Below are 14770 nucleotides of genomic sequence, written 5' to 3'. Positions count from 1 at the left end.
ATTAGGGCAAATCACTTAACTCTCTGATGGGTTTCATCTCTGGCAAAATGAGGATATTATAAGAGGACCCTGGGCAACATCTTAGTCAACAAATAGTTATGAATTCTATTCTATGTGTGAGGCAACTCTAAGGTACTAGGTTTAGAAGAAAACAAATCAGCTCAAATCCTTGCAACATTCTAGAGGTGGTGGAAATTGGATGAGAAAACAACTGTTATACAAAGTGATACATGCTAAGAAGTAAAATAAGACCACAGCGGTTAGAGAGAAATAGGCATTAGCATTCAATATGATTTTATCATTGTGAACTGTCTAGGAAGGTTGTATGAAAACTGCAAATAAATAATTTTATTTATTTACTTATTTCACTTATTTATTTGCCTAAAAACTTAATCACTTTTAAGTCCACACCACTTCTTACTGTGGAGATTAACTTCTTCCCTGTTCTCCTGTATAAGATTGCTTTTGTCTTTGACTTGTCTTAACTAGAAGGACTACTTTTCTCAGGTAAGTCATGGTAGGCAGTGACATGTGCTGGTTCAGCAGCTCAGAGATGTGATTCTCTTGGCCTTCCCCTCATGGCCATAAAATGGCTGCAGCAGCTCCAACTATTACCCTCTCTCACACAGTTGTGTTCAGGTATCACCCTCACACAGTTGTGTTCAAGGGCAGGCAATAGGGAAAAGGATGGGGTAGAAGCTTCCTCTTTGGCCTTTTCTCTTTTCAAAAAGTGAAATATTCTTCCCAGGGGACCCCAAATAGACTATATCACTCAACCACTCCTAGTTGCAATGAAGCTAAGGGGTGACTGTTTGAGCCTCTGTAGTAGAGAGAGGCTAGCAGGAGAAGAGGGTGGGAAACAGATTTTGGGTAGCCCACTGCCACTGTCTACCTTCATCCTGGGAGAGTCCCGCCCCCATCAGAATGACTCATGCAGTAGGAATAGCTAGTTCTCCCTCCACCATCCAACTCTCAGGGAAGTTAGTGATGGCTCCCAGGTCCCTATGTAGGAGCTCATAGGATCCCACATAGGATTCCCCACATGGGGAAAATAATTCTTCGGCCAGGTAAGCATATGGTAGGCTTCCTTCCTACAGCCTAAAGAAGCCTTTTAATCTTGCTGGGTTTCATTTTTCTTACCAGCTTTGAGGACCTTGATAGCTCTAAACACCCTAAATTACGCTGCAGAAAATGATAGTGGATATCTGCTTTCTTCCCTCTCGGCATGAATTCCCCCTCCTTCTTCTTCTTCTTTTTTTTTTTTTTCATTAAGAGCATCCTGATTTTTCTTTAAATAAGTACTCCTTCTCCAATGTGAGTCCCTATCTATGTGTCGGGTGGGACTGTCCTCACGCCTTAGGTCCACCGATAGGCATGAGATGCAGATTCCACCCAACCCCCATCTGCCCCCGGCCGTGATGGTTGATTTAGAGATGGGCAAGCGGTCCAAGCCTGGATGATAAGTTTGTACTCCTTTTTGCACAAACATCTAGGAAAGAAAACCCTCATTCTCCTGGGGTATGTAAACTACAAGCATGTGAGTCTGGGATGCCAGTGACCATTCTGCCACCTTTTAGGACCAAACCGCGAAGGAGACCAACACGGAGAGCACAGCACAGTGATAGGCCAGCAGAGAGAGCACAGGTATGTCCTGGCACCACCGTTTGAGCTCCAACATCCAGCTATGTCGGAGCTATAGGTAGTTATACCTATAACTCCTATAGGTAGTTGCTATGAAATAACAACTACCTCCTGTGCTTTTCAGTTATGTGGGGAAAAAAGTTCTCTATTTGACTTCAATCACTTTTTGTATTTTTTTGAGTCAAGGGCTTTATCTGTTGCCCAGGCTCACTGCAGCCTCATGGCTTACTTGCAGCCTCAAACTCCTGGGCTCAAGTGATCCTCCCACTTCAGCCTCCCAAGTAGCTGGAATTACAGGTGTGAGCCATGGTACCTGGTGACTTCAGTCACTTCGAGTTGACTTTTTTTGCAATAGAAGGAGGAGTCCTGACGAGCCAATACACATGGTCTGATAAATAGTGCGATTTATGAACTGAACTTAGGGGTTATCATGAATCTTGCTTTTCTGAAAAGGTTTGCCACCCTCTTGGCATCTCAAATAATCCCTGAATAATTTCCTTGGTGGTTTTTCTCTTTCATGATGTTTTGCTCAACTTTGGTCATTGCTGGCTGTCTCCTTGCTGCCTCACTGACGCTTCTACTTGGGCTACTGTCCCTCTAATGCCTTTTTCCTTTTACCAACTTTCCTCCATTTATCTATTTCTGCTTCTCACATACTTATTGGATTTGAGTAGAGTGGAGCTTAGAGTCATGGCACCAGCAGACCCACAAGACAGCAGCTTTCCGGCTGAAAGCCCCCAACCCCCCTGAACCCCCTAACCCACACATACACCTTGTTTTAGATTCTTCTTGATACTTTTCAGTAGTGTATCATAGACTTTCTGTGATAAGTCACTGTCTACACATATAATTAGAAGGTTGATGACAGAGATAATATAGAAAAAAGTTTTCATTTCCTTTTGAATAATTTTAGCATCAATTTGGTTGAGTGTTTTAGTGATTGTGGGGATAAAATACTACAGATAGGTATGCAAGAATACCAGAAATTATTATTTACAGAGTTTCATTGTAACAAAAAAGAAAATACAGCTCTGGCTATAATGTTAGGGGTTCACTGAAACCTTTTTTGTCCTGACTGGGAACATTCTAGGCTCACATTTCATTGTCTTTCCAATTTTGCTTGAGAGAATGCCTAGCATCTCCTTCCCTTCTCAATGGACACTGTTGCACCTGCTCCATCTAAGGGCAAAAGTAGCTAAAATATGTCCAAAATTATCTCCCTTTTCAAATGCAACAATCAATTTTCTGATCTAGTCTCATCTTCTCATCTTCATATGATTCTGATATTTACCAGTTCAAAGATTAATAGGAGCAGAAACTGATCAGATATCGTAATCCTATTAATAAGCTTAACATCCTTGGAAATGTTTATTATTATGTGCCCTACACTCTTCTAAGCACTTCAGGAATACATCTCACCAAATCCTCACATCAATTCTAGGAGATAGGCACTGTTAATGTCCTCATTTTACAGACGAGGAAACTGACGCACCGAAAAGACTAAATGACGGCTCAAGGTCATACGGGTGGGAAGTGGGGCAGAGCCACTTGCACATAGCTTTGATTTTTTTTTAAACACTGGTTACCTTAATTGACTATTATTATGGGAACAAATGGAATACGACATGTCAAATTATCACCTGCATAATATAAATTGTATCATATTAAACATTTATTGATTTTTATAATGATGGAAAAAGCCAGACACAAAAGCCAGTAAAAACAGAAAACAACAACAACATTTGCACAGCAGTCAAATCACACAATAACTTCTTTATGCCTGTTTTATACTTCCTATTCCAGATACTCAGAATGTTCCTAGAGGGGACAGTGTTCTTCCTAGCTGCTTTGAAATCATGTCGCTTCAAAATAAAAACAAAAACATAAAGAGACATTCACTCACATGAAGGAGCTATCTTCAGTTTTCTGGCCAGTATGGCTTTCGCTTCACCTTCCACCCCCAGTGCCACAGCAATAATGTTGTGTGCGATGCGTGGGGCAAATCTCATGAGTAAAACTGTCTTCAGGTTCACAAAGGTTTTCCCTCCCACGATGACTCTGACGGATTCATGAGCATTTTTCTCTATCAGGTACCCGTAGAGTCTGAACAGAGGCACCCTGCTTCGGAGGCAGTCCTCCAGAGTGAACACCTCCTTGTCGGTGCTTTCGTCCAGCACCACAATGACATGGGCCTGGCAGAAGGCCTCCTCCACCTTTGTGCAGATGGAGACACTGCGCAGGACGGGTGACGCCAGGTCCTGGGTCTCCACCACAAGGCTTTTGAGATATTCTTCTGCCTGCTTGTTGTCAAATAGAGTTATGCTAATTTCTGTATGCATCCCAAACACTTCGCCACTCGTCAATATGGGAATTAGGTTGTAGCAGGCAGGAGCAGAGGCACTGATAAAAATGCAAAGCTGGACTGTGAATAGTTACATCCTTTGTCCCTTTTAAGCCTTTATTCTTAATAGATATTTCTGCACGTGCATCAATAGGGTGGTTTAATATTTAAATAAGCACACAACAGCTGCATTGACATTTTAAGGCTAGAAGTTAAAAGTAGAACAAAAACTTCTCACTACCAATCCCTTGCTCTGACCATCTGAAATCAGTCCCCAAATAATAAATACACCTGTTCATTAGTTTTTTCAAAGAAAACAGAATTCCCCCATACAGAAATCAAAAGAAAAAAACTGTATTATATTACTGAAATTACGTGTTTATATTTCCTCCTAAAAAGATAAAGATAAAAGTTTCAGTTAGCCATTTTTAAAAAAATACAACCTCATCTACACAATAATGACTTTTTTCTTTTTTTTTTTGGAAAGGGCTACCTTTTCCAAATTCTTACACAGAAAAATCCTTACAAAGATGGCTGGGATCAACACAGGCTATGTAAAGTGTATCTGTAGCCACAGTTCTGCAGTTGTCTACAGCTGTGACTATCAACTGTGAACTGTAATGCCCGCCACGGGAAGTTCAGAAACATATCTGGGCATTTCTGGTATTCACCGTGGGTCTGGGGAGGTATACAACGGGGGTTTCAACAGTATCAGTACTGATTTAATCCTTTGAAACATCTAAAGAAGATGTGATAGTTATTAAATCTGGGTGATAGGATCATGGATGTTTATTACATCATTCTCAATTCCTTTCTGTATTTAAAATATTTCATTATAACAATTTTAAAAATGAGTGTATATATTAGGATACACACGTACGTATGAGCAGGAAAGTGCAAAAGACAAACTGAGGTGTGAGGAAAGGAGAGGGGGTGGGAGTGAGAGAGCAAGAGAGACAGAGCGACAGTGCAGAGAAAGAAAGAGAGACAGTGTGACAACAAGGACTGCATGTGCCCAGACTGGGAGCAAAGAGGAGCACACATGAGAAGGAGAAAAGCAAAAGGGAGCAAGGTGAGGGGAGTGGGGTTACAGAGAGGGAGTGGGTGCATAGAGAAAAGCCAAACAAAGCTCTAGCAAGTGGGAAAGAGGGAGAGAGCAACAGTCAGAAAGGGTGAGCTTCTGCAAAGCAGCCATGCTATAGAGTTGTTTTTAGACCAAGTATATGCGTGTGTGTGTCTATAAAACCTAAAACTCATTTATGAGTTATATGGAGAATACAAACACACACACATACACACACACACACAGAGGCATATGTATATGTGTATACATATAAGTATACACACACGCTCAGTTATTATTCCATCATGAAATTAATCCCATCTCATTGTCCTTTCTAAACATAAAAAGTCAATCTCGTGAATCCTGGGATTTGACTGTCCTACCTGGTGATCCAGACCTGCAAGGGGTTGATGCAAGTTTTCAGGGCTTCTTCCTCCTGCTCTTTTTCTATATGTGCCCCCAGGTTCTCTTGAGCAATTACCATCATCAACTCAGTCGTCATGCTAGAGGTGACATCATAGTAAAGCTAAATATTGGGAGAGAAAAAGTCAACATGAGAGAATAGATAACCAGTTGAAATTGGCTATAATGGAAAGTTTTTGTTTAAAGTCAAAATACAATAAAAAGAGACATGAGAGAATGTCTCAGAAAGCAAGATAATTGAAAAATAAAATAATGTAAGAGAATTATCATTGTTAGAACAGATAAGTCAAGTTAACTTATATACCTGGGCATGCTCCAGGAACTCATTATATCCTCCCAAAAGCAAACCCTTTCCTCCACGATCCAACAGCTCTCTCCATATGATAGGGGAATTCTTGTGACTCCACTTATTCTTTTCACACACATCTTTTAGCCAATCCTGTTGAATGATATTCCAAGTGAAGTCATATATTAACTGTGTCTGGGAATTCAATTTAATACTTTAGAATTCAAACATTAAAATACCAGGTTGTTTTTAATGTCACTACATATATATAATATAATTTAGATATCCTTAAAGACTAAAATGTAACTATAGAAAATAGTGATGATGTTAGTAGCAGATTAATTAGATAAGAAAGCATATTCTTCAAATTAATTGACCAAATAAAGGTACTGAAAGTTGTTCTTTTTGCTGAGGAGATCTGGAATGCAAGTGTTTAGCTTAAAGAGAGGCTACATGTTCCAACTCAACTGATTTTTTAAAAAATTCAACTAGTTTTGCCCTTATTCTTCTACACGTGCAATATTTCCAGTCTTAGGGGCATATAACATTTGTACTGTTTTTCAAATCTGTGAGTGTGCTTTATGTGGTTCAGACTAAATTAATAAGCTAAAAGTTATTTGGAGATTTCTGATAATATTTATCAGAAAAAGTTTAAATTATCATTATCTGGTTTGTATAGGCTAGGCCTTTCAATGACAAGATCTGAGTAGAGTCAAACAGCAATATTTTTATCAGCAAAGTACATGGCAGCAGTCTTAAAAATCATGTCACTGGAGGCATGGGTAATGCAGCCACCTTACCAATAAAATCCTGGAAACTAATTTCCTTGCTGATATTGAAGATATGCCTGTCTTTATCTCACTTAAAGCAAACAGTACTGCTATGAGGATTCCAACATGGCCCCTCTAGCCACAGCATAGCCAGACAAATGAAGTACTGGGCCTATGAAGGAAAGAAACATTACCCCAAAAAACCTTCTGCACCCTGCAGAGCATGTTAATGTCCCAGCAGGAGCTGCGAGTGTGTGTAAAGGACTGGACCCTTACAGTGCTGAATCAAGAGTGGAACATGAAGTTTGACAAGGGAGAATTCGTTAGTATGAATCACTTTTCTGCAATTCAAGAGTGTATACCCTGGCAAGGACCTCAGAAGACAGGGACAACATGTTGCCAGGCTGGCTCTTAGAAACTTAGAGAAAGTAATTAAATAAAATAGAAATGCCAGACTTCATGGAAGACAGTAGAAGAATGGATCAAAAGACTAGTGATGCCGGGTGCAGTGGCTCACGCCTGTAATCCCAGCACTTTGGGAGGCTGAGGCAGAGGGAACATCTGAGGTCAGGAGTTCGAGACAAGCCTGGTCAACATGGTGAAACTCCATCTCTACTAAAAATATAAAAATTAGCCGAGCGTGGTGGTGGGTGCCTGTAATCCCAGCTACTCAGGAGGCTGAGGCAGGAGAATTGCTTGAACCTAGGAGGTGGAAGTTGCAGAGCTGAGATTGCACCGCTGCACTCTAGCCTGGGTGACAAGAGCGAAATTCCATTTCAAAAAAAAAAAATAAATTAAAAAGAAAAAAAAAACAAGACTAGTGAACGTGGTACTACAGAAGGCTAGAAAGCCCACCATTCAACCATGTTCTCTGGAAGGGACTGCAGGATACGACATGCACCTAAGTGATAAGGAATGCACTGGTGAGAGGGGTGCCAGTGTCACTGAGAAGCCCAGTCTGGCTGTCCGTTCTAAGCCAAGGCTGTTTTTTTTTTTAAACTTCTAAGTTCAGGGGTACAAGTGCAGGTTTGTTACACAGGTAAATTTGTGTCATGGGGTTTGTTGTACAAATTATTTCATCACCCAGGTATTCAGCCTAGTGTCCATTAGTTATTTTTCCTGATCCTCTCCCTCCTCCCACTCTCCACCTTCCAACTGGCCTTAGTGTGTGTTTTTTCTCTCCCTGTGTCCATGTGTTCTCCTCATTTAGCCCCCACTTATAAGTGAGAATATGCGGTATTTGGTTTTCTGTTCCTGTATTACTTTGCTAAGGATAATGATCTCCAGCTCCATCCATGTCCCCACAAAGGACATGATCTCATTCCTTTTTATGGCTGTGTAGTATTTCATGATGTATATGTACCATGTTTTCTTTCTCCAGTCTATCATTGATAGGCATTTAGGTTGATTCCATGTCTTTGCTATTGTGAATAGTGTTGCAATGAACATATGTCTGCATGTGTCTTTATAAAAGAATGATTTATATTCTGGGGGGTATATATACAGTAATGGGATTTCTGGGTTGATTGTTATTTCTATCTTTCTATGCTTCCACCAATAGTGTATAAGTGTTCCTTTTTCTCCACAACTTCGCCAGCATCTGTTATTTTTGACTTTTAAATAACAGTCATTCTGACTGGTATGAGATGGAATCTCATTGTGGTTTTGATTTGCATTTCTCTAATAACCTGTAATGTTGAGCATTTTTTCGTATGATTGTGGCCAAGGCTGTTAAAGGACATGCTGCTACACACCTGAACTCCCTGGCAATTGAGATGATAAAATCCTGAAATAATAGAGGCCAGTGGGCAGTGACAACCAGAGAACATTCATTGTGACAGAAGCACTAAACAACCCAGCAGATGAGATAACCTAGCTGAAGACCAGACCACCAGAGAGTGAGGGAAATCTACAATGGATGGTAGAGAAGAGAGGGAGAGAAAAGAGGTGATGACTGTCACTTTGTCCCTGAAATTATGAGCAGTGGAGACTATAGTTCATTCGACTAACCTTTCTCTTGTAAAGTTTCCCCAGGGAAAGATGGCAACCAGAATCCAAGGAGCTGTTCCAAGACAGTGTGAACTGATTATAGGGAGCATGTGGATCCAAAAGGCACAACAGGTGGACTGTAGCCAGTGCTGTCATGTACACTCCAGGTTCCCCCTTCACAAATGAGGCACTCACTCTCTCAGGCACCCGGCGTATTAGAGGCTGATAACTTAAAGTCTGACTCCATTCTCTCTCTAGGAATTGACTTCAGCCAAAGAAAATTGCCTTGCCTAAGGTTAAGTTCCTTCTCAGGGGCAGCTGATATCCACTGGCTGGTTGAGGAGGGAGCATAAAAGCTCAACTACCTTGCCTCAGTTTGGAATACCTCTGAAAGGCCATCAAGAGTTCACTGTGGGATCCACTGAGCCCTCTGTTGCAGTTATGTCGAAATTCAACTTCTTCCTTTACCCAATCCTGCCGCCCTCATTCCATTTCAGGATGCTGTTCCCAAGACCACTTCCCAGTAAAGACCCTTCACCAAAATCTACATCTCAAAGTCTGTTTCTGGTGAAACAGAGTCCCAAAGAAGGGTATCCCAAAGAAGTCACTGGAAATCAATACCAAGGAGAATGAAAAGTTAGCAAGTGCAGTGTAAGCTACCTAGATTCTTCAGGGGGTGCGGCCAAACTCATCCACTTATTGATTAGAGTCTCATTTGTACTACTAGGTATTAGGGAAAAACATAAATATTATTTTGAGACTGGTAAGTAGGGACTTGTTTTACTAGTATTCAAATATCACTTGTACATGAACAGTCAATACTAGAAGCCAATCTAATACACCAGCTAATATTGAATCAAATTAAAACACATTTTGTGCATGAGTGAGTTCAATAAACTATAAAGGCTTCTTACCTCCCAAACCTCAGGACGTTGTGTGATTTTATGTATCCGAAAATCAGGAAGATTCTTTTGTAAATAGTCTGCCAGAAGTTCTGTTTTAGCATAATATGGACAATCTGCTCTACCTAAAAGAGTTCAGATTAGCAATGTTTTCTTTCATCATGCAGAAATTATTATGTAGTTCTAAGTATTTGCTATGTAATTACAGAATTAGTCATAGTTATGATATAATTTAGTAACATAAAGTTGTAGTATAAACTGAAACTGCTATGACATAAACTTCTGATGTTTATTAGATTAATGCAAACAAAATAAACTTCATAGGAGGTCAGAATCTTAAGTAATAAAATGTGGAAAGAAAAAAAAACCCTACTGAATATTTATTCTCTTCTAGTAATATGCTGGACCTCACTTCCTCTAGGAGGCTGCTAACTACTACTAATTCAGCGTGAATTAGCGCTGATAATGAACCACTCACTAAGGGCCACCAAAAGGTAAAGTTTGAAGTAAGGAGTGGTGGTAAAATCACTTTTGGATTTGATGCGTGTCAGGAAGTTGTGGGGATGGGAAAGATGAATCTGGGATAACTTCTATTTTCTGACTTGGGCAGATGATAGCTGACCTTAACTAGAGAGAAATCATGAATGAGAAATTTAACTTTAGTCAAGTGCAGTTGGAGGTATTTGTAGTATGTCTAAGTGGATATGATCAGCAAATAGCTATATATATATGGGTGCAGGTGCCATGTAAGGGTTTCAGACACACAGTTTGTAGCCATCAACACCCAGGAAGTTAAAGCCACTACACCAGATGGAATTGGGCGTCTGATAGAGCAGGAGGGATGGGGCAAAATGCAGAGCCCTCTCTGTAGCATTCTTCCTCAGTAACTCCTAGTCACCAGTTCCTTGGCCTCATGGAAACTCCTAAGTTATCAACCTGTCTGAAGCGACCCCTGTCTCTCAGCCGCCCTGTCTAGTTCAAATCTATGGTTCATTTCTTCAAACCACTTTCTGGTCGATGTCTTAAATTATCTCTCCCCACTATCCTTTTGGGAAATGAGCCTGATAAAAGCCCCTCATCTTGGATGAACTCAATTACTTGCCTTTTCTATAGCTGGGTCCTACCTGCTAGGCACCACTACAGAAACATGGTAGAACCAAGCACAGGGCACCTTTAAAATTCATCGTCACCAGCTTTAATTGGCCCTCAACCCTGCGTGGAGATCCCTTTGTTTCCCTTATCAGCATTCTCTTCTGTTCTCCACAATTACTATTCCAAACTTTTTCCTCTTCCTGCAAATATTTTCCTTCTCCCCAACATTCTTCTGTATTATCAGAACACAACAAACAACTTTGCTTTCTACTTTACAAAAACCAATCCAAACAAAACAAAACGGCATTAGTTTGGAAAACCTCCAACCTCCTCCATCACATCTACATGCCTGTCTGCTTTTGGACTCATCCTTTCCTCCTTTCTTCACTTCAATGAAAGAGGAGTTCTACCTCCTGTCTAATCTAATTCCACCACTTATACTCTGAATCCCACCCTCATCTACCTTCTCAGGAACCTTGCTTAATTATCCTCTCTTTCTAGAGTCTTGTATCTGTTTCCAACAGTCCCTTTCTGTCATATTTAAATATACTCATTACGTTCCTCCTGTCCTAAGAGACAAAAAACTCATCTCCCCCTCTAGCTATTGCCTTTCATATGTCCTTTTTGATCAAACTATCTTGAAAGAGTTCTCTATACTTGCCATCCTCAGTTCTTCACTACCATTTATTTCTCATCCACTGCAATATAGCAGACCCCACAATTCTCTTGAAGGTCACTGAGGACTTCCATGCCACTAAATCCAACAGATACTTTCTGATCCTTTTCTTGTTGACCCTTGGCAGCATCTGCCACTACTGCCCCCTTCCAACCTTTTGAAACACCTGCTATAGTGGGGGCATTCTTCAGGTTCTCCTACTACTCTGGTTACTCCTTTCTATCCTTTGTAGCTTTTCATTCCTTTATCAACCCATTAAAAGGTATCATTCTGAGAAGCATCTTGTCTTTATATCTTATATATTCTTTTTAGCCAATCTGCTTCATTCCCTTGGCTTCAAGTAGCAATCTACATTTCCAGCTCAGATCTATCTCCTTATCTAGATGCCTACACCCTCCTGTATTTTCCCATCTCCTTCAAAATGTCTCATACACACTCAGACGGTCTATGATGTATTTTTTCACCATTCCCGTACTAAATTTACTTAGTCGCTTATATTTTTTATGTTCATTTCCCTAATTATCTAAGAGTAGTAAGAGTATCTAGAGTATTAAGCCTACTCTTCCACTTTTTTTTTTTTTTCAGTGACTCCTAATCTCTGCAATTATTCAAACATCTGCTTGGGAACAATGTTTAACTCATTTTTCTCCCTTATCTGCTCTCCTCCACTCAATCAGACATCCAGTTCTATAGATTCTGCCTCCCTAATATCTCTCCAATCCATTCACTTCTCTCCATCTCCATTGTTTGCCACTGTAGACGAGGTCACCATCAACTCCCTCCTGGACTATAGCACTATTCTCCTAACTGGTCTCTTGGCATCCAGTCTTTTTCCCCCACACTGCAGTCATAACATACAGATAAAATTCAAATTTGATTAGGCCCTCCTCCCCTTCCAAAAACATTTCATGTACTCTGGATAAAGTCTAAACTACTGAATGTGACTCAAAAGAATCTACATTATCTAACTCTAGCCTCACCTTATGACATTCTCTTCCTTATACTATTTGCTTCAGTCCTAATAAACTTACTTCAATTTTATGCTTATTTTATATTCTCAATTATCACCAAAGTAGTTCTCCTTGCTGTAACCCCACTCCCAGTTACCCATGCCTAAATTGCTCCCCTCTTTTCTACCTATTCTCTGTTAGGTAATTCATTATCATCTTTCAGGTATCTGCTTAAAAATCTCTCCCTCTGGGAAGCCCTTACCTGATTAAGTAAGGTCCCCTGCTATCGTTCCTATAGAACACTGCCCTACCAATGTCATACATGCAACATTCTCTGTAAGTGTGTTTTCCACTGACTTCCCACCATACGGTTAGTCAGTGTTCAAAAACATTCTTCTGGGCCAGGTGTGGTGGTGCGTGCCTGTAATCTTGGCACTTTGGGAGGTGAAGGTGGGCAAATCACTTGAGTGTAGGAGTTGAAGACCAGCGTGGGCAACATGACAAAATGTCTACAAAAATACAAAAATTAGCTGGACATGCTGGTGCATGCCTGTAGTCCCAGCTACTTGGGAGGCTGAGGTGGGAGGATCACTTGAGCCCAGGAGGTCAAAGCTGCAGTGAGCCATGATTGTGTCATTGCAGTCCAGTCTGGGTGACAAAGTGAGACCCTGTGTCAAAAAAAAAAAAAAAAATCTTCTGTGGATGGTAGATGTCAATTGTGTTCAATGTATCAAAGAGATCAAATAAGTCAAAGACTAAACAGCTTCTATAAAACTCAGTGGTGACTTTGGTGACAGCAGTTTCTGTCAGGAAGCAGAAGTAGAAGCCTTTTTCCAAGATTGACTGGAAGGCATAACTGGAGATGGAAGAGCGCTCTACTCTTTTAAGAAACTTTATGAGGAGAGGAGGCAGGTACCATGGATTGCTGTAATAAGAGCCTTCTCAGTTGAGTTCTTGCTGTCAACCAGCACTTTCAATCATTCTCACCATTGCTGCCAAGACAGGCTTCCTAAAATGCAAAGTCATTAAGACTACTCTCCTGCTTAAACTTTTTCTATAATTCCTCATTGCTTTCAGGATATAGTTCAAACACCTTTGCTTGATGTACACGAAATGCAAGGACCTGGCTCCCGTTCCTGTTGTAGCCCCTGGTCCTGTCACGCCCCATATATGCAGATCTTCTGTTAGGCCAGGAGGCTTCCAGCCTCTCTGCTTTTATCTGGAATAGCCTCCTCAGCTCATACCTTCACAACTCAGCTCCTACGTTCCCCAGCCAGTTCCCTGTGTCCACCTCTCCCTCATCCCCCAAACCCAGATTAGGAGTCTACTCTCCCAGAGGCCTGTGCAGGTCTCCTTCATTGCATTAATCACACCGTATCAAAAGTACATGTTCTGTGCCCCATGAGATTGAAAGCTCCTCGAAGGCAGGGATATGTTTCCCTGCATTGCATCCCCAGTGTCCCACAGTGCTTGGCGCACCGTGACGGTCCAGTAAATAACTTTGAATAAATCCATAGCAACGCATGGAGCGGTACGTATAGAGGCTGCCAAGCCAAGCGGCCATGGGAGGTGAGCTGTTGTCGGCGTTTTGAGCAATCTGCGGGCGGACGCGGGGATTACTCACCCGCAATGACGAATTTGGCCATGGCCGAGAGAGACTCGGAGGCAGGGACCGCGGCTTCGCAGTTTCCTGGCAACCACGCAGCCAAGGGCACGGCGCAGGCGCACTACGAAGTCTGGAGCCCAGCAGACGTTAGGTGTTTATAAAGTTAGGACTTGAATGGGTTACGTTGCGATACACGATCAAACATCGCCCTTATAAGCTCTGTGGTATCCCCGATCCCCCTAGTCATTCTCTTCCGTAAGTTTTCTTCTAAGTGTGTCCTTCAACTACAGCCGCGAACGTATGCTTTTTGACCTTTGAGGGAATCCGTAAGATCTCGTGAGAAGCGCAGCTTCTCGGGGACGCTGTCATGGCCGCTCCTGTACGTAGCCACGGGGTTGTACTCTAAGGTGAGTGGAGGACGAGCATGGCCTGAGCGGCTACCTGTATCACATCCTAGACTTTTTACTTCGCGGAGAAAGATCTCAGGAGTTGTCCCGAAATTAAGTTTAAAGGAGGTGGGTTAATGCTGGGCGGCCCAGCTGCGGAAGGAAAGGCTCTTGAAGTTGGTTCTGGGGTCTGGTGAGGCTGGCTGGTTGTACAAGATCTTGGTCCTAAGCGCAGGTCACATGCAGACATCGCTTTCGTTTTCTGCTTCTTCTACTGAGTCGTTCTACCTGCCCAAGTCCCTATCCTTGATCTGGGTTGGGCCGTTGTTAAATCGTCATGTTGAAAATGATCTATCGGCCGGTCGTGGTGACTCACGCCTGTAATTCCAGCACTTTGGGAGGCCGAGGCGGGTGGATCTCCTGAGGTCAGGGGTTCAGGACCAGCCTGGCCAACGTGGTGAAACTCCGTCTCTACAAAAAATACAAAAATTAGCCGGGCGTGGTGGCACACGCCTGTAATCCCAGCTTACTTGGGAGGCTGAGACAGGAGAATTGCTTGAACCTGGGAGGTGCAGGTTGCAGTGAGCCAAGATCGCACCACTGCACTCCAGCCTGGGCGACAGAGCAAGACTCTGCCTCAAAAAA

At 41.8% G+C, this 14770-nt stretch overlaps 1 protein-coding gene across 2 annotated transcripts in view; it reads right to left on the bottom strand.

The window, feature by feature from the left end:
* MDH1B (malate dehydrogenase 1B, NAD (soluble)) overlaps nt 1-14041 on the bottom strand; it is a 39946-nt gene extending 25905 nt beyond the window's left edge. For both annotated transcript variants that reach the window (XM_011949860.1, XM_011949859.1), the window contains exons 1-5: nt 13758-14041; nt 9428-9540; nt 5773-5907; nt 5429-5571; nt 3545-4041 (exon numbers count right to left, since the gene is read on the bottom strand). In XM_011949860.1, coding sequence (XP_011805250.1) covers nt 3545-4041; nt 5429-5571; nt 5773-5907; nt 9428-9540; nt 13758-13779 — 910 coding nt within the window. In that variant the 5' untranslated portion in view covers nt 13780-14041. The remainder of the gene's footprint in view (nt 1-3544; nt 4042-5428; nt 5572-5772; nt 5908-9427; nt 9541-13757) is intronic.
* Nucleotides 14042-14770: the final 729 nt, after the last annotated feature.

This window comes from Colobus angolensis, unplaced genomic scaffold, assembly GCF_000951035.1.
Source record: "Colobus angolensis palliatus isolate OR3802 unplaced genomic scaffold, Cang.pa_1.0 Scaffold30, whole genome shotgun sequence".
Classification (NCBI taxonomy): Eukaryota; Metazoa; Chordata; class Mammalia; order Primates; family Cercopithecidae; genus Colobus; species Colobus angolensis.
Note: the sequence above shows the minus strand (reverse complement) of the source record. Positions and strands in the feature narration are given on the sequence as shown.